We start from the raw sequence: 19,746 nt of genomic DNA on the forward strand, positions 1-19,746 counted from the left end.
CTTCCGTCTTTTTCATGTGACTGCTGAATTGCGAATCCGCTTTATAGTTGACATCCTCTCCATCGCCCTTTTGTCCTTCTTCACCTAAATTCGGCTCGCCTTTCACTCCTAGGATATTACCCAAAGTCGTTCCCGCTATCGAAGCGGCTTTCGCAGCAGCCTGTTACACTTGAGATCAGCTAAATGGTATGCAGACAGGCCACCGTCATGCATGTCGACTGACCTTTTCTCTTTCTTGACGTTCTCGTCTTTCCCTAACCAGAGCACTTCCCTTCTTCGAGAACTGGGCCATATCACTGGTACCGTCTTTAACCGGGTTGATCGGCTCCAATTGCTTTGTGTAGGCGACCGTTCCATCCAGGAAAGGTGGCTTCAGATCATGTACTAGTACATGCACTTTCGAATCTGAGTCGTCCTCGAAGTCCATATCCACCCCTCCACGTTGCATGACACCGGACGTTTGCATTCGATTCGTCTCCCAAAGATCGTTGTCGGCGTTCTACACCAAAACCATCAGTATGAAGCAACGTCTCAGCAAGACAAGGTGAAGTGCGACATACGAATTGCGCTTGACGAGCCGTCTGACGTTTAGCGGCTTTCGCTTCCAATTCTTTCTCCTTCTCTCTTTCGAGATTCTCCCACTGCGAGAAAGGGTTATGCTCCTCATCCGGGGCCTGTATGATGGTCGTTAGCTGAACCTAGCTCAGACAGAAGTACTGGATGCTTACCACTGCACCCTCATCATCGTAGCTATACCAATCCCGGTCAAGTCTGACCTGCTCTTCTTCCCATTCCTTCGCATCTAGCTCTATACCCTCGCCATCATCATCTGGTGATCCCCTCCGACCAGATCTGGGGGTTTGATCCCAGCTTTGAGGTCTTCGCGAGCTCTCAGCTTTGCCCCATCCGCCTGGTCCCCTATTCCGCGGTGTTTCATCCCATCCTCTATTCGGTACTCTCATGCTATTTCCACCTTCGAGATCCCGATCGGACCTCGACGTGCGTGGGGTCGGCGCTGCTCCCCAGCTCTTGCCTTCTGATCTTCCATCTCTGCTATTCTGACCATTCCTGTCATCCCGCCCATTCTGCTTATCCCGATCATCCCTCCTGTTCCTATCTTGCTGATCCCGATATGACCCCCTATTTAGCCTTGACTGGAAATCGTCTATACCCTTCTGCCGGTCTCTCGCTTCTTTTTCGGATGAGGACGAAGCTGTGATCGCTGACGAAGGCGCGTTTTTCCGACTTCGATAAGCGTCTAATCTCTTCTGAGCCTCACTTGAAAGCCCTGTTCCCCTACTCGGCGTTTCTTCGGGTCGGACTCGAGCATGTTCCCTTTTGACTGGTATAGACGGTACTGCAATACTCGGCTTGTAAGCTGATTGCGATAGCCAGGATTGGCGGTTTTCAACATACCTTTGAACACTCCGCCTGAACTCGATCCCTCGTCTCTATCTTGCTCCGCGTCCGTCTTCACTCGCTTATTTGGCGGTTCACTGCGACCCTCAGCAGCAGCGGCGGCAGCCCGCTTCTCGGCTGCCAATTTGTCTAAACCCAGCAAAGAGGGTCTAGCTCCGGAAGGCGCTCGAAAGGCCACAGACTGCGATGATATGTCAGCTGTCGTATCACTCCTTCATGAAACAGCAGAGCCAGACTCACATCGCCACCACTCCTTCTAAGTCCCCCCTTCCGTATCGGGTCCGATGCAAGTCTATCCGAATCATCATGATCCATACCCTCTACTTCGCCATTCTGTCGTCCGCCAAGCATACGGGGAGGTGAATGATCGGAACCTCTTCGACCATTACTGTGCCCCTGACTTTGACTTTGCGTCTGGGAGGCAATGGACTGTTGAGCCAGTATACGTGTGTGTAATGATAACATGGCATCTTCTGGGAATTTGCCGAAAGTCGACACGGCTGAATGGCATTCAAAGTGAATAAGCTATTGTCTGATGGCACCATTGGTGACCGAATAGCTTACCTCGGAGGAAGGCATCTCCTGTCCTGTTCCCTTTGGCGATCTCTACTATACGCCGCCCAAGTAGGTCATTGGGATTGACAGCGTTCATCAACCTCGACATCTAGATTCCCTGTCAGCTTTAGACGAATACAAATCTCTCGCGAGTCTCACCTCGATAGCGATCTGATGTATGAAGTCTTGCTCCGCATTGCCACCATGACGAGGCGGTGATCGAGCCGACATCTTGCAGGATCTGGCCGGTAATCTATACCCAAGATGATCTAACGCTTCATGCTAATACTTAGCAACAATATTCAACTTGAAAACATCGATATGACGGCGGATGGAGGTCCAGGTACGGAAGCAAACGCCTCAGGGATTAAGCGGTACTCGCCGCTGAACATGGGATGAAGAACAGATTACGTATGCATTTTAGGGGATTTGAGTGGCTGGTTGAGTGGATTTGAGAACATTAGCTGGTTGAGTGACGCGTCTCAACATTCCTCCTTTTATCTTTCCCTCTTTTTGTACTTCTTCCTCTTCTCAATATCACTTTGAACATCATCGACTGATCATCATCGTCATTGCATTGTCCATCCACTCGACCTTGTGCTTCTCGACGAAGCTACGGCAATCAAAGGGTCATTTGGGATCAAGAAAGGGGAAAGCCAACAGGAACTAACGATAGAATAGCATCTGATCGAATTGTCCCATCAACCAACCTAGTTTCTTCTTCTCTTTCTTGATATACAAGTGAATCGACAATGCAATTTCCCTTGAAGGGTCAACAACATCATCAAAACGGCTGGACCGCAAACTCCGATATCCCAAGAACAGTAGAACGTAAGCGAAAAGGCAGGGGCGTCGACATAATATCGTCTTCGTACGTCTTTTTCATATTCCTCGAGAATCAAGCTGACGAGAAGATTTATAGACTGCCCACACCACCATCCCACACGCATCTACCGACTCCAGAAACGATCAGGCGATCGGGTCGACCCCGCAAACCCGCTGCCGTCGACTCTGCTGTATCATCAGTCCATCTGCCTACTCCTCAGACTCAACGTACGAAACGTCGATTATCTCCACCTCGCTCGACGATCGAGGAAGAACCCATTCCATCGCCTTCGGGTCATACGACCTTCTTCCTTGCGAATCATGCTTCCTCATCCACCCGACCGGAGAAGATCAGGCGTCGGCCAGGCTTAACCTTCGCTCAGCAGATGGGATTACTCACAAATAGCAAGAATGGCGTTGGAGTCGGAATGGGTGGTCACAAATCTGCAAATCATGGAAAAGTAGATCAAATTGGTTCCACTACCCACGTCAGTCTACCCACCAAAGATGACAACCCTTTCTTGGTATCCGGGCTGGGTGCGCCTGTTCCTCTCGCTTCACCAGGTCATATAACGATACATCGACCAGGTGAAGATGATTTCGATTCCGAGACAGAAGGCATTCAACCTCTGGTTCCTTCTCCTTTACCCCGCAGGGGCCCTCGCTTAGCTTCTCCCTCGCCCAGTACATCACTTGCCAAGATGTCAACTTCGATAAAATCGCCCTCTGGACTATTATCCCCTCCGCCTACCAAGCATGCAGCTCGAATCGGGCTTTTCCAAGCTTCCTCATCATCATCGAAACCCAAAGCTATGACCCGCGAACAAATGGCTAGGCGTAAGAAGGAAGAGGAGATGCTAGATTACGAGGATAACCCTTTCTTAGTGAAGCGCGGAGAATGTTCGACTCGAGCACCTCAAAGTAGAGGACCAATAGTAGACGAAGATCTGCCTACTGTCACCTACGTCTTCAGAGGCTCTAAGAAAGTATTTGCGAATCCACTATTCCCGTCCAACGCTCCTTTCCCCCGCGCAGAATTGCATCCGGACGACGATGAATTCGAGCCTCACCCTTTGCCTAAACCCAAACTTCTCTGGCCTACTGGTCCTTCTCCGTCAAAATCAAAAATACGCGAATTGGTCCGGACCCCTTCACCCGACAGAGAAGGGATCTCACCGCCAAGCTCGCCAGTTAGTACGCCCACCACAAGCCGTCGGTTCGGTCATACTGCTCTGGCGCGGACTCCGCATGGCTCGAAAGAACGGGTGGCAGAGGAAGGCATATATAGCGATGATGAGGGCGAAGTGATGATGAGGAATATCAGGGGACATGGAGTAGAGGAGAATCATGATGAGGAACTACCAAGTAGGAGGGGATTGTTATTTGGTGCAGGCGCAAGGGCAGGTGTAGGTTTGAATATGGGGTCGAAAGGTACGAAAAGGGCATTAGGTGGTATAGGAGGCGAAGACGCTGATTCGAGAGGGAAGAAACCGAGGGGTATATTCCGATTATGATCTGGTGTGGGGCGAAGAAGCAGGAGCGAAGGGAGAAGGGAAGGGAAGATCATCTCGTTATTCTTATTTCGATTCAAAGTTGTTCATACATACAATACAGGTTGTCTACATTTTATCCCTTTTGAGTTCACCTACACCTTGGTGCAAAACAGTACATAGGTATCCTGCCATAATTATACATATATATACAACTTCTTGTAGCTTGAACCACTATATGGAATTATGAGAACAACTGAAGATATGACCTTGCAATCAAAGCAGTTGAAGTCTGCTTGAGAATTTCCTTGAGAGAGACGTAAAACAAGATCGATGGCGTTATCGATAACGGATTTGGCCGAGGTTTACTCGTATTCCTTGGCACGAGTGCTCAAGCTTAGATCATGTAAGCCAAGGTGACATTCAGATTCCAAATTGCAGCACAATTGTCACCCTGCTCATCATTGATCTGTACTCTGGTTCCGTCACAGTACGAGTGAAGTGAGGAATAACACCGGTTCAGAACAAGCACAAGCGTCAAAATGCCCTTGACCAACGCAGGCCAGTGAGTCGATAGCTCTTGCCAGGACAACATTCGCCCTTCCTTTCCAATCACACACGTTATCGACTTCTCCCCAAGATGTAAGCTGAAGTCATATCGTCTGTCCACCTGGTCAGATATCCACCTTCGGAAGCTTTACTCAAGACTTCGCACGATGACCCCAAAGCGACTTACTTGATCTTTTACTCTGACGTAGAAGGGGGCAAGATGTGGTGTCCTGTGAGTCTTTCACTTCAAACGTGAATTCACTGAGGGCTGGTAAAAACGTTAGCTGATGCTATGCTATAACTTATGTCATTCCATTCAATATCGATATTAGCATTGTAGAGATGTCGAGGGCTTGCTTAGAAGTAATTTCGAAGGGAAATCTAAGCCGCGTATGTCCATCCTGCAGCTGCTGCATATGAGCTTCACAATATAAATGCGTTTGTGCTAATTTGATCTCGCATATGATCATGGACGATGTATGATCCTGTATCAAGATGGGGTGATAACTTACATTGGACCATATTCTGGGTAAGTCCTACAGCTTACTGTAGCACAGCTACAATCCCGTTACTCGTCTTGTGATTGAGGTCGAATTCAAACGATCTCATCCAGTACAATCTAATAATTTACAATACGTTATAAGTTGAAGCTGACGAAGACTGTTATTTGGGCATCTGGACAGATGGAAAAACGTCCCCACTCATCCTGCACGGATCAAATACGGCGTTAGAACCGTGCCTGCAATAATCAAGTTCGACAGTACTGTAAGTCAATGCCTCAGTCAACCTTAAGTCACATTTCCTCAAAGGGCTCCGAGCTGATACCTAGTTGCATCGATGTCTTGGTTCATACTAATATTGAAACAGGGCAAAGAGCTTGATAGGGTGGACAAGTCAGGTATCTTGGATTCAGCGAGATTTGAAGAATTCCTAGAATCTTGAGGGATGAACGATACAGTGCTTCGATCTCTGCAGATCAATCATTAAGAATCGGTTAAGTTGGGTATGCATATAGTATATGATATGAGTTGTATGTGTATCAAGTGAATGTCCTTAGCCAAACAACTGGCGAGTCACAGGTAAAAGCTTCTACATGTGCTATTTTCAATCTTTTCAAAGCACATTTCTTGCATTAAAAAAATTAAGCGTTCGTGTTCCCCATCAAACCGTCAAATCATCAAGTCATCAAGTCATCAAGTCATCAAGTCATCAAGTCATCAATCGTCAATCGTATATCGTCAATCGCCAAAGTCATCATATAATATCCGTCATTATTCTAACCGACCAACATTTCTAAGTCGCTCAAGCAGTCCTCCCTCCTCATCCTGACCGATACCTTCCTAAAACACCTCACAGACTCCGCTCCTCCTCCCCGCCTCATCATCACACAGTCACCTCTCTATAGCTCGAGGCCTACATCATTATCCGCGCAGACCATCTCACTGATCCTTCAAAGAACGATCATCCACCCCATCCTCCCCGAGTAGAGGAGCCAACTGATATCCCTTCATACCGAAACTCCCAAACGTCGGACTAATCACCGTCGGTCTAGACGCATCCCCAGCTCCGAGTCCAGGCATCGGCACGAGACTAAAACCGCTATACGACCTCACATGCATGGGCCGTCTGGCAACTTTAGGTGGAGCCGTATTTGAGCCTACTTGCGATGTCGGATGAGCGTATGGCTTGAATCCCATCGTGTTCAACCTCGATCTCGGTGTGAACGGTGATCCCGATGAGGTCGGTGTTGATGAAGCCAGACCACGGATCGGGGAAGTACCTATTCGTTGAGGTGCCGAGCGAGTGGGCGTGGAGAGATCTAAAGCCAGAGCCCGAGGTAAGGCTTTTGGAGATTTGATGTTGACACCGACACCAGGTCTGGACGTAGAGGTGGCAGGTCCGGCAGGTGTACTTCCACTACTTTTCCTCCGTCCTGTGTCCGCTAGCGACAGGGAGTAGTCGACTAGATGCTCCATACCGCTCTTTGATGGAGTAAATTCAGGCAAAGGAGGCTCACTCGCCCCTCGGAAAGGCATGAGTGATGATGGGTCTGGCGATTCTGTGCGCTTGGAGGTGATCTGTGCTGAGGGTAAGAGCGGAGGAAGAGGGCTCGTCAAAGGATTATTGGCGGTTACTTCCAGCTCGTTTTCCATTGCCGCCAGGGCATCGCGATAACCCTTCTGTTTCACTCGGCGACTATGATGTGTCGATGTCTCTTAATGTATGTACCTATCAGCCTTCCTCTCCTTCGAAGTCGGGCTGAATCGGCACCTGCGTTTGTGCCCGATGAGGGAAGGCATGTGACGGATCTACGGGATCAGAGCAATTCACTCACCCCTCAAGCCAAGCTCAACAGCCTTGATCAATACCTGATGTCGATTCCTCGTCCCCCCGAAATTATCTACCACCCACGTCCAATCCGTATGATCTATAGGAGCATTATCCTCCACATCCTGAGAAAACGCCACAAGCGTACGTAATCGCTCAACTTCAGACGGCTTCCATGGTCCATGCACAACCCTGTTATTGGTCACACTTAGCGGTGGAAGATCAAGTGAGACTCTAGGTCCTGCTGGAGTAGTAGCATTGACATGAGATGCCGGCGTATATGCGGGAGTCAAAACCGGACCCATGGGAGAGGTCGTAGCCTGGACAGAGGCGGGACCGATACCCAGCGATTCTGGAGTAAACGGATCATGGAATCGCTTGGGCTTTATTGAGGGTGGCGAAGTCGATAAACCCGCTGTTCGTCCTGGTGTCAGATGTCCATTTCGGTGAGGAGGTATGGCGGACAAAGTATCCTTAGGCAGCAAAGGAGGAGCCGGAGTGGATCCTTTTGAGCGGGGTGATCGTGGTGTAGAGGCAGTCAGGTCAATCGGCTCGGCCAAAGAACCTTTCTGCCGTAGATGACCAGCCGTTTTCTCCGATTCCGGCGTCGGATCACAAGCTTTTAATTTAGTGTGATGATGGATTGACTCTTCGCTACTGGTCTGCGTATCTTCTCCGTCGGTAGGATAACCAGGTATATCGGATGCCCTGGCGGTCTGCGGTGGTAATGTCAGCTGCAATGGCTTGGCATGACGTCTCAGCCGGCGCACCAGTCTTTTACAGAGAGACTTGATGTCCTCTAGTACATGCGGTATGATTTCATCTTCAACGACAATACCGGTACGGGTCATACCAAGCTTGATGACATCGTTCGGAGTGTTTTCCTATCCATGTCAATAGATGATCAGCAACGACCGTGCGTTAAGCAAAAGCAGGGCAGAGTGGCGATGACAAAGGACCTACGAATAGATCAGCCAGAGAAGTATAAAACTTGGCCGCTATACCTAGTACTTTCTTCTGGAATCGAATCACATCTTTATCGCTTGACATCGATCTCATCTTCAGTCTACGTAGATGTGGCAAAGATTTCGATGAGATGGTCGAACTTTTCGATGAAGATTGGGTACATTTATCTGAATCTTGAGGTTGTGAAGTCTTATTGTTCTCTTCATTGGGTATAGACTGGGTATGCTTCTGTACCATTTGACTTGCTGGATCCGCCTGGATAGGAGCAGGATGGGGTACAGATGAAAAGGTCGAGGCTTTTGATGGAGAATCAAACGTGAGAAGTGAAGATACACACACAAACATGAGGTTTGGTCGTGTATCAAAAGTACAAGAATCAGGAAGTGAGGAAAGCATCAGCCATACGTTTCATCTCTTGCTTCTAGCCTTATTGAAGGGGACTTACAGCTTGAAGTAGACGTATCCTGGGCATTAGCTGGTACGGTCTTAATACGTCCATTTGGTACAGTCTGACCAGGTGGCGAATTATGCTGGTAGATATCCGAAATATTCCAATTACCTGGCTGAGTGGTCGGAACGCCATCTTCTATACCCATTGTAGGATTGATGAATGATGCAAAGTCGAATCCACCAAAATCGAATCCTTCTAAACCTGGGTAGTGAGCATCGGTCGTGGAAGCTGTATCCGGTAAATTCAGAAATTCTGCTCCTGGGTAATCTGCAATGCCATCTTGTTGCGATCTTGTGTTTTGGGGGTGACTATCGACCTCGGCTAAGTTGCTGGGCAGTGATGCGACTTGAGGTAATGCGAACATCGATAGTAATTCAGTGATCGACATGTCCCCATTTATATCACCTCCGAAGTCAAGTCCAAGACCTCCCTCTGCATAACGAGCCATCTGCACGTCGTTCGCCGGAAGAGGATTCGACGAAGCGCGCGGTGTATCTTCTCCTCCAGTCTGCACATTCTCCTCGTCTTCTTCGCGATTCTCTTGGATCGGACTGACGGGTCTACCATGCTCCTTGTAAAACTCATCCCATATATGCGAGCTCGGAGCCGCATTGGTATCTACCTTTATCCTGAGGCTATTTTGTCTTGACTGACTCGGTGCAAGAGATGTGCTGGTGGATACGATCGACTGTGCGTATGATGTTGTACTTGACGCTATTGATGGTGGACCACGTCTCCACTTCAACAAGTTTGTATTGATGTTGGAATTTGCGTTAAGCGAGTAGGGATGATATCGTGATGGAGACGGTAAAGGTGGTATCGGCGTGGTGGTCATCTCGTAGAATAGTAGAATGTGATGGTCAATATGTTGTTGTTGTTCTCGCTTGATATGGTAGGTCGTGTCTCCCTCGAAATGTATTGCACCGGTGTACCTTCAAGTAGATAATCGTGACGATTGTCGTAATTTCCGCTAGCTTGACTCCTTGATGGGGTACCGTAGTAAAGCTACAATCTCTTCCCAAAACAATAGATGGTCGCCAAACAGACAATTGTTGCTTCAAGGGTTGACAAGATGAACGTTGGTATTTGGCTATATCTTGAGGTTAGGTGAGGTAGGAGGATGGATACAGTATTCTTTAAGTCACGATACTATCTGATGTGATGATTGGATTTGTTTCTGAAGTCGAAGGATGAGGACGTAGTACGTATTATATGTCCAGAAGCACTTTATTCGCCTTAGATCGTTGTGGTTTCAAGAAGAATCCTTTCTGAGAGGGACGGAAAGCACAGATAGTATGACTCCCATTTTCGTACAGTATTCGTGTTTATTTATTCATTCCATTCGTACCTTGATTTGATAGCTATATCTTGCGGTAAGGTGAGGGCAGAACATCCCCACTCTGCTCCGACGTATTGAAGGGTGTTGCTCCTGACCAGTCCGGTGGTGTGCTTTACGATGAAATTGAGCTACACAGTATGTTCGCACCGGTGATCCGTACCCTTTGACAACCGATAACGTCAATCTGATTAGACTAGTGATCACTTGGTCTGCCTTGCTTTGATGTTGGTCATCTGCCGATCCTCACGGACCTATCCTTATCCTAATCGACAAGCTGAACTTTGATTTTCTTTTTCAGCTTATTGTTCCCCTTGTCGATGGGTATGTACCCACTTTATTCGCACTATAACTTTCCCCTTGAATGGTAATGTGTGCAATGTATTAATGAAAGATCTCCCCCCACGAGGCGGGGTAGCTCGATAATATCGAACTCCGATCAAAGGCCAGTGGAAACGTGTAGGTACCGTCAGGCTGACAAGTGGTAGTATGTATTTTGTATGATGATGGGACCTTGCGAATCCCTTCGAACAAGAAGTGGAGAAATCAAAATAAGTGAGGAAGATGAATTGTGTAAGATAAACACCAAAAGTCGTGTTTCTGTATTTCTGTGTTTCTGTCAACAAGGTCAAGCCAAGTCAAGTTGACGAGGTCATGAAAGGATCATAGCGTGCACAGTGCAGAGTGAAGAGTGCAGAGTGGAGGTAAGCGAGGTCCTTTGCCTTTATGCCGATGGTCCATACGCAATGACATCGATGTACTGCAGATGGGTGATCTGAGCGTCAAGGATAAAGATAGGATAAAGCAAGCGCCTTCCAGTCGCTGATGAAACGATGAAACAACTAACCCCCTTGACAGCCAGAGTGGAGGTGGCGATCAAATTGTTTCACCCACCGACTAGTGACGATGGCGGTTTAAGAGATAAGCTTAAGTGGGTTCAAGCCGATTTAGCCGACCGATATATAACAATCAGCCGAATATCTCACCGTCTCATTCTAGACAACTCCGAAGTGCATGTACTCGGAGATCTTCTGCTCCGATGCTGATCATCAACAAAAGATGAGAAGCCAATGAGGAGATATGAGGATAGAAGACTGATGCGCACAGATGCATTCAATAGTTAATACAACAAAGGAGGATCCCGCAGGTACGTGCTCCACCCAAATCACTTCACATTAGACCAAAGGAGGAGATGTGTTATTCTGATTCTTGATCTTGATTGAATTCTTGATAATTCTTTCTACGAAGTATTGTCCGTCTAGCTTCCCACGCATCATCTATAGGACTCAATTCTAGCCCTTGTCCATCGTTTTCTTCTCCTACTATACCCAACTCCATTCCTGCATCCTGGCTGATCGACGTTGATCCCAGCTCCAATCCCAGATCACGTAGAAGCTTGTTGGAATAAAACAGATCCACCAATGGATCTCTAAAGATATTGGGCGGTTCAACTTCAAATAGCACTTCTATACTGTTTTTCTCCTGCTTGTATACCCTCAGATCATGCTGCAGACCTTTCTTATCCGTCGACAAATCTCTCAGCCACTCTACCCATCCTTCCAGATCCCCAGAAGTAGACCACAAACCAGGATTGAGGGTCCGTATATACCCCTCCAGCCAGTCCCAATACATTCCCAGCGTTTTCGCATGGACAAGTCCCCGTTGATGCCCTAATCCTTTGACGATGATATCGGAAGTCCCAGCCCGAATCTCTTCATCGTCATCTTGCATCAATCGCAATGTCGATTTATGTAGATCGATGTTTACCCTCGATGCCGTGAAGAGGGACGAGGCGAGTTGGGTAAGAGATGTCAATGCTGCATATCGAGATGGCTGTGATTCGTCTTCGTGCGAGAAAGATAAGATCACATTGGCGTACGAGCGAAGATCCACTGATGCGTCGTGGTTGTTGATGCTCTAATGTTAGAACTCATACATCAGTAAGATTCAACCATTATTGTGTCTGCAACGAAGACACAAGTGGTCGATGGTGCTCACCTGATTGATAGCCCATCCAAGGGCGACCAGAGCAGCTTCTTTGACAGGTACACATCTAACCCCCACCAATTTCTCCAATCGCCCTATCGCGTCCTTCCGCCCCATGTTCAAAGCGTCTATAGCATTCCTTGGCCAGCTGATCTGGGATAACGCATCCAACGCAAAAACTTGTGTACTCTGACCTCCTCTACCGCTGAGAGCGAGGTCTAGTACAGCGTCGAAGACTTGCTGGGTCCATAAATCTGGCAATTGGGGTAAATGCTCCAATGCCAAGGTGCTTTGGATCTCAGTCGATGATTTTGCCAGTAAGCTCAACATCAGATCTTCTTCTGGTTGATTGGTCAAGAGGAACTTGATGATCGCTATCTGACGAGCGTCTTGTCCAGGTACCAATGCGCTCACTCCCTGGGCATCCAGGGATTTAATCGCCAATTGTTTCGTCGACTCGACGAGTTGAGATGTGTCAAAGGCATTATCAACGTTGATACGATAATCGTCAACGCATTTGAGGACAGCTTGAGTTATGGGTGGACAGTGAGCAGGTACGAAACGCTCCACCAACGCCAGTAATTTATTTTCGAATCTTGCGTCTGCGTTTGCGTTTGCTTTTGAGGTAATGGCACTGTCGGACCAAGGTATCACGTTCGAGATAAGCTGTTGGAGATATAGTATTCGGCCATGAGTCGCGTTCATACCAAGCCCCTCTTCTGTGGTACAGTTCATGGCGGTATCGAAAGCTTGAGCAGGAGAGACCATGGACGATAAAGCTTGCGCAGCGACTTGACGGATCTATCATCGCATTCTCACATCAGTTATTGCTTACGTCCTATTCGCTCCAGTTTGCGCGTATCCTAGAAGATGGACTGACCTGATATTCTCTATTACTCAGGTACCGCTCAACCACATCCCTCATTCCCTTGACGATGGTCTCACACTCGTCATCGTACCGTAGACTCCTGATGATGATCAGGATTGGGAATACGGGAGAATGCGTGTTTTCCCCCTCGGTGTGAATCTCCAGATATTTAGTGATATAAGGTAAGATGTCCGGGTATTTTGAGTGAAAGGTAGAGAACGACTGTCTAGTGCTTAGAGTCGAGCGGGATTTGTATAGGTCTTGTCCGCCTCGAGCAGGAGACAGACATCGATGGACCAAGGTGGAGAAGAGGATGAGACCGACGTTTCGCACATTCCAGCTACAGCAAACTTACTGTATCAGCTCTCATTGTGATCATTAATGCAGGAAAAGTTGAGCTCACTCTTCCGATTCGAATGCTCTCAAAGCAGTGATGACGCCCCTTTCGAACCACGTGCTGAACCACTTGGTCTGCCTGGCATCCAGCATGACGATCTTCAGGACGTTGAAAGCATGAACCTTCGTCACATTGGATGTAGCGTCATTGTCGACGCTGGCCAAGTCCAATAAAGCTTTCAAGGCCGTATTGAGGAGATCCTCGTCGGACGAGACGATCGATAAGATCGAGTATGGTAATGCTGCTGATCGTCGTGTCGTTGAATGTTGGTCCGAAGCGATAGTGCGCAGTTCATGCTGAGGCGTGATTCCTTGTCAACGAGGGCGACGCTGCCATGGAGTTTAGTCGAGACAAACTCACCTGTAGCCATTCATCGCATAGACTTCTAAGTTCCGGAACTGGTCGCACGGCGTCGATGAGCTGGGCAAACGCGCTGGCGATCTTGGAGAATGTACCGCGATGCCGAATCTCGTGCATCCAGATCAAGAAGAGTTGTCCAGCTCGGTCCACATTTTCTTTTGACCATATTGTCTGACTTGCCGATTGCGTGATAGGTAAAGAGACAATCGTAGCCAGTAATTCACTGCCACACCCAGAAATCAGTTTGTACAAATGGGTCCATTATGACACAACGCTTACCCTGCATTACGAGTTGCTCTCCAACAACCGGATAAGAGTCCCGTATGATCCATTTCTTCTCCTTCGCCATCATCTTCCTCATCGCCTGTTGTAGCCATGACTTCGTATGCTCTGGCAATCTCATGTTCAGGTCTATCTGCGTCCGACGCCCCTTGGACAGTTGATGGCGCCAGCGAGATGACGGTCTTGGTGATATTCCATATCCTGCTGATCACGTCGAAAATCCGATGCAAGGTAGGCTTCCACGCTTGTTGAGCGGCTGCAGTCGTCATATCAAGACACTGGAGGAGATCACTTTAAACCGATATCAGTCTGAAGCAATTTCATCTTGGTTTGCGAATGTTTTGCGGGTATTCACCTTATTGCTGTCAATGATCCGTGTAATGGATACGCTTCTATTCCTTTGACCAAATCCCTTTCCACTTTTTCGATCGCACCTTCCAGTTTGTCGATTAGGTTCCCGACGAATCTGACCGCTTGATCGTGATCCGTAGGGTGAATGACCAGCTTGGTGAATAGGATACATAAAGCAGCTTTACCTGCTTCAGCTTGTGTTTTCCTTGGCAAGTTGATCGAGTCTAACGCAGAACGTAGCAGAGCTTGCGAAGGGGGAGTTGAGAGAGTTTCGTATCCTGATAATGGTATCGTAGCAGATTCCAGACTGTCCATCGCACGGTAAGAATTAGCATATTCATGGTTTGGATAATGAAGGAGAAGACAGACTCACATCTTCCTAGACCTATTGCGCACCTCCGTATATTCACTCATCTGGCACGATAGTAGCATCTCCACTCTATCTCGAGTGTATACCATCCTTTGGGTATCTTCGGTCTCCCCAAATACGTCTATATATCGTCCCAGTAAATTCAGGGCTAGGAGAATCTTGAAGACAGGAAATCTTCTAGCTTGTGTCAAACCATTATCCAGATACTGCAAGAACCAGGTATGAAAAGACTCTGTCACTGGGAGAATATGTGCGAGGGACGCCTGCTCTTTGCGTATTGATTCTGTATTTGGTTTCTTCCGGTTGATACGCCGAGTATAGGTCTCGAGCTGATGGAGTCGGACGAGGAATGCGTATGTTGACGAAGAGAACGCTGATCGGCTCCTACATATCGAAATCGCAAGATCAGTACAACGGTCTCCTCTTGTGATAAAAGATGAGGTAGGTGCGACTTACCCAGCAGAAGGCAGACTATCATTCCACTTGAAGCCCTCTTTAACCAACTCCAATACTGTCTCACCTATCTGATCCTTCGAAGCTGAGACCAAATCGAACGCCTTGATCCTTATATCCACATCTTCATGAGCCAGCGCGTCCCTTAAATCTTCTTGGGGTAACTCGAGGATCTTGATTATTCCCAAAGAAACTCCGAGGGAGGCAACCGTGACCCATGCTCCGAACAAGTCCGACCTGCCTGCGAGAGACTTAAGGAAGATCGTGATGTATGATGGGTCGGTCTTGAATAATGAAGGCAAGAGATATCGGTTCATATTGACCATAGTGGTATGCGGTAATTCAGGATCGAAATACGGTATCAACTTCTGCACGACCCATGACTTTCCTTCATCTTCCGGTTGAGTCGCAGAAAGCTTGATGAGGAGATTGTTGATCAGTGTCGAGCGGATGTTCGCGCAATCTACTACACCCAAGTCGCCAAGTAGATTCTCGATCAGAGATTCAGGTACGGCTGGTAAGGGTATACATTCGAGCAAGGTGGAAATGACAGTCAAGTTTGATCTTCTGGAGATACCTCCGCTAACAGCTTGTCTGAACAACGGTATGATGAATGTTTCTGGCTGGGCTCTGGAGGTCGAAGCAGTCGATGAAGGCAAGAGGATGGATAGTTGGCCAGCAGCAGAGAGAGCCTCGGTAGCTCGTTGTTGTTGGACTTTCAAAGGGTGTTCCAGATTATTCAAGATCAATGAAGCCAGCTGCCCAGATGGCTGGAATGCCGGAACCAGCTTATCTGTTACAGTGGGAAGCAAGGATTCGTCACAAATGATTGACGAGCTGAATAGAAGGGAGTTCAATTGCCGGAGAAGAACTCCGACCAGTTCGAGGTGTTTTACGTCCATTTCGACTGGGTAGGATCGCAGGACCAAGTCAACCCCTTGAAGTAAGAGTTGGCTATGCAGTCGTTGGGAAATCAGCAGGACAATCCTGTCCGGAAGCGCTATGATTGATACTGGGAGGTCGTCTCAGTCGCTAAACTGGCTCGCTCACCCATCTTGTAGCTGATCTACTTTGGCTCTCGCTAGAGCTTTCCTGCATTCCTCTAAAGCCTCCATGGCGCTTGACTCCATGCCCCGACTCATGTTTCGTGCTCTTTGAGGAGTGCCAAGGTGGGCGAAAATCGTACAAATGATCTGTCGGATAGCCGAGCTCAACTTCGATATGTCTGCTCTTGATCTACGTGAAGTCGAAAGCCATGGTTCCAGCTAGCAGTGACTTAGTTTATTTGGCTCGGTCTTTCGAAATTTCAATTCGACACTCGGGTAGAAAATGATGACGTGGAAGATGAATTTGTGCGCGTCGGGGAGATTGAATGCCGCACGGGTCATTAGCACTGCAATAATAATCTAGAGGTAAAGATGTCATGAAGCACAGACGGAAGAGCAATCTCAACCGCAGAACGAGGGTCAAAGATAGGTCTAGCCGCGACTTACAGATGCGGGCAGCATGATAGGAGTGAGTGCGAAGTCAGACTGTTCTCGGTTGAGAGCCTTGCTGAGACCATACAGGAAAACGAGATGTCGCCAGAATGTCCGATGTCACCTTCTGATCTCGCCTTACGTCCTTCTCCAACACCGAACGGGGACATCTCCTTGGAAGCTTCCCTGTCGAATGTGTCCTTGAGCTCCAACACAAGCGAAGCTGGGCCCAGCCGAAGCCCTCCTATCAGCCGGAAATCACCGCCCGTACCGCTTGATCTGGGTCACAATGACGAAATAGAGGATATGGAAGGGGACATAGGAGTATCGCTGACTTCGCCTACAAGAGCTTCATCGCCTATCAACGACTACTTCTCTGCCCCTTCCGCTCGAAGGCGGTCCAGCTCCAGGTTGGACAGGGTTCTGACTCGTTCGCCTTCGCCATCACCCTCTCATCGCCAATCTTTTACCTCCAACGGGTACGGACATGGGCATCTCGAGGTCACATCTCCGACGAAAATACCTTTACCTTCCCCTACTACGCTTTCACCGCCTCTCTCTGCTCCTCCTTCTCGTCGGTCTTTTTCACTGCGCTCATCAAGATCCTCATCTCCACCTCCAGCCTTTAACCTCAAACCTCCTTTGCCGAATGTCTCTTCCGTAATCGTGTCATCCGATGGACCAGCAACGGAAGCTGATGCTGAAGCTGCTCCGTTCGAATCGATACCGCTCAGTTTGACACCGCCTATGACACCCACAGTGCCACCGCCTGTGAGTCCAACATATGCGAGTCCAGAGCGGAAAGGCCGTCAATCATGGGGCGGATTCGGCATGACCAAAGAAGGCCAGCGGTACGCTATAGGTGAGACTCCAGATCACAATCACACTCGAGCTCAGACCGATGGTATACGCCGAACATCCGCCGCGTCCTCCATACGGTCTGTCGGATCTTCAAAAGCACATTCGCATACTCACACACCATCTCAAAATGGCGATTCCGAGGAAGTCGCCGATCCGGAAAACACGCCTAGACTAGCTGCTCCTCCTGCTCATCCATTCCCTTTCCCTATTCCCTCATCATCTTCGTCCTCAAATCCAACTTCACCTCCTCCGCTAAACCACAAACGCCTTTCCACAGCTTCTTCCTCGCATACTCCGGCGGCCGCCAATGCTCACGGAATAGGGATCAAGGAGACAGTGTCAACTTTCGAGAAAGTCAGATCACATACTCGACCTGCATATCTACCTCCGAAAGATAAACATGAGGACGAGGTCCATTTGCACCAATGGGAAGAGATGATGGCGCAGTCTCGGGATCATGAGAAACAAGTACAAAAGCAGAAAGAAGCCAGGCGTCTTGAGAGGGAGAAGAAATTGGCTATTGCAATCCCGAAGTGGGAATCCCTCCTTAATGGAGACTTCAGCGCAGGGAAAGTCCAGAATGATTTGTCGTTGAGAAAGCTGTGGTTCGATGGTGTTCCGACGCATTTGAGAGGAAAAGCGTGGAGTCTGGCCATTGGAAATCCGTTAGCTGTGTCGAAAGGTGAGCCTCCCTGACAGTCAATCTTGATGCGACTGCTGCCTCGTTTCGAGCGGCTGTATGAACGTAGCTGACATCATATGAGTAGACGCATACAAGTCATACGTTACTCGGTCTGAGAAGGCGCAAAAGTCAGCTCGATTTCCACAAAATGTCCTGGACCAGATCGAAGTGGATATCGACAAGACATTACCGACCCTGAAGCTATTCCACCGGGGCAGTCCTCTAAGAGACGATCTCAAAGAGATGATCTGTGCATGGGTGGTCTATCGATCCGATGATGGTATGGGCTATGTGAGTTTCGCCCTAACACGGCCTAGCCCGTGACTCGTATGATGCTACAAGAGGACATGCTGATTCGATTTGTTGAAATGTTCAAATTGTGGTAGGCACCATATATATCTCACTTATCAGCAATGTTCCTCTTAGTCTCCCCGCCATCCGAAGCGTTCATCTCACTCATCAACTTGTTATCCCGACCATGCCTGAGAGCGTTCTACACCGAGACCTTAGACGAGATAGATGCGTATTACAGAGTGTTAGAGAACCTGCAGGCGGATGCGTACCCGAAGATATATGCGAATTGCAAGAACCTCGGGTTGAGGGTGCCCGAAGGTTGGTTCAGAGGGATGTTAGTAGAGCAGATCGATTTTGAGAGTGCTTGTAGACTCTGGGATCAGATCATGTTGGATGGAGATGGGTTTATCTTCAGGGCTGCTTTGGCGATTTTCGGATTCCTTGAGCCTAGGTAAGCGCTCATTCCCTCGAATGAATGACACCTGAATCTTCTTTTTTTCCCCACCCCTCATTCACCTTCACCTTTACCTGCATCTTCACCTGCACCTACACCTTCACTGCCTATACTCTACGCTCATACTTCCAATAATGATCATATCTCTCAATTTGAGGTTACATAATACGCTGACGAAACGGTTTATTCGTTTCTTTTCTAGGTTATATTACCCGGACCACGATGAGATTCTCTCCGTCCTGGAAGGCCATAACCCCGCTACATTAGCCATTCAAGCCCGCGAGAAAGAAAGGGCCAAACTCCGAGGAGAGATATACGACGATTCGATAGATGGGAAATTGAGTGTCTTTGGGTTGAACGAACATACGCTCTTTGAGTGGTTGGCGAATGACGGATGGAAAGAAAAGGGTTTCGAGAGGCTGGTGACGAGAGAAATGCCTGATTAGCGGATGATCTGATCTGATCTGATCTTTCGGGGTCTTACATATGTATGTATGCAGAAATGCATGTACTCCTGCATGGTGACCATGGACATTCACATTATCTGACCGAAGATCTGATGATTTGGGTGGAATCTGTATAATAATAGATCACAAATATGCGGGAATGCATATCCCGTTCGGAGGACACGACATGCAGTATGCATACAACGATAAAAGATACATACAGATACATGATATCGTGTTTGAAGCGATGAAGAGCGAGCGAAAGGAAGATGATCATTCTCAGACGCACATTTTGCATGTCAGCCTATCATTATTATTATTACGGTTTGACAATCCCTTCGTTAGCTGTATGCTTCACTGGCGGTCCAGTCCACGAAAGGAAAGATGGTACACACCATTCTAGCAACGTAGCTTCTTGTATGCAATTGTGATTGTCGCACTGTTCATAGCAATGATCTGTCGAAGTGTTACACTGACTTATTGGAATACGACTACTCTTCATTGTCTTTGCTTGTACGCCGCGCCCGTGGTTATTGTCGATCGGA

At 48.2% G+C, this 19,746-nt stretch overlaps 5 protein-coding genes across 5 annotated transcripts; 3 read left to right on the forward strand and 2 right to left on the reverse strand.

Annotated features, from left to right (window-relative positions):
- Positions 1-2,726: 2,726 nt before the first annotated feature.
- Positions 2,727-4,313, forward strand: I303_108551 (uncharacterized protein; the record flags this gene model as incomplete). The annotated part of the gene is made up of 2 exons (XM_018410398.1): positions 2,727-2,845; positions 2,897-4,313. 2 exons carry the CDS (start codon positions 2,727-2,729, stop codon positions 4,311-4,313), a joined length of 1,536 nt encoding a protein of 511 aa, XP_018260207.1.
- A 518-nt stretch (positions 4,314-4,831) lies between these two features.
- On the forward strand, positions 4,832-5,780 carry I303_108552 (uncharacterized protein; the record flags this gene model as incomplete). Its single annotated transcript, XM_018410397.1, has 6 exons — positions 4,832-4,854; positions 4,968-5,070; positions 5,171-5,228; positions 5,334-5,367; positions 5,522-5,603; positions 5,706-5,780. The coding sequence occupies 6 exons, from the start codon at positions 4,832-4,834 to the stop codon at positions 5,778-5,780; spliced, it is 375 nt and encodes a 124-aa protein (XP_018260206.1).
- Positions 5,781-6,277: 497 nt separating this feature from the next.
- On the reverse strand, positions 6,278-9,418 carry I303_108553 (uncharacterized protein; the record flags this gene model as incomplete). The annotated part of the gene is made up of 5 exons (XM_018410396.1): positions 6,278-7,053; positions 7,174-7,882; positions 7,937-8,050; positions 8,130-8,428; positions 8,578-9,418. 5 exons carry the CDS (start codon positions 9,416-9,418, stop codon positions 6,278-6,280), a joined length of 2,739 nt encoding a protein of 912 aa, XP_018260205.1.
- Positions 9,419-11,116: 1,698 nt separating this feature from the next.
- On the reverse strand, positions 11,117-16,128 carry I303_108554 (uncharacterized protein; the record flags this gene model as incomplete). The annotated part of the gene is made up of 10 exons (XM_018410395.1): positions 11,117-11,836; positions 11,918-12,706; positions 12,786-13,113; positions 13,177-13,466; positions 13,531-13,753; positions 13,810-14,103; positions 14,168-14,470; positions 14,537-14,917; positions 14,990-15,940; positions 16,037-16,128. The coding sequence occupies 10 exons, from the start codon at positions 16,126-16,128 to the stop codon at positions 11,117-11,119; spliced, it is 4,371 nt and encodes a 1,456-aa protein (XP_018260204.1).
- Positions 16,129-16,563: 435 nt separating this feature from the next.
- On the forward strand, positions 16,564-19,201 carry I303_108555 (uncharacterized protein; the record flags this gene model as incomplete). Its single annotated transcript, XM_065969861.1, has 4 exons — positions 16,564-18,007; positions 18,093-18,298; positions 18,394-18,752; positions 18,958-19,201. The coding sequence occupies 4 exons, from the start codon at positions 16,564-16,566 to the stop codon at positions 19,199-19,201; spliced, it is 2,253 nt and encodes a 750-aa protein (XP_065825933.1).
- Between the last annotated feature and the right edge of the window lie 545 nt (positions 19,202-19,746).

This window comes from Kwoniella dejecticola, chromosome 11 (genome assembly GCF_000512565.2).
Source record: "Kwoniella dejecticola CBS 10117 chromosome 11, complete sequence".
In the NCBI taxonomy this organism is placed as follows: Eukaryota; Fungi; Basidiomycota; class Tremellomycetes; order Tremellales; family Cryptococcaceae; genus Kwoniella; species Kwoniella dejecticola.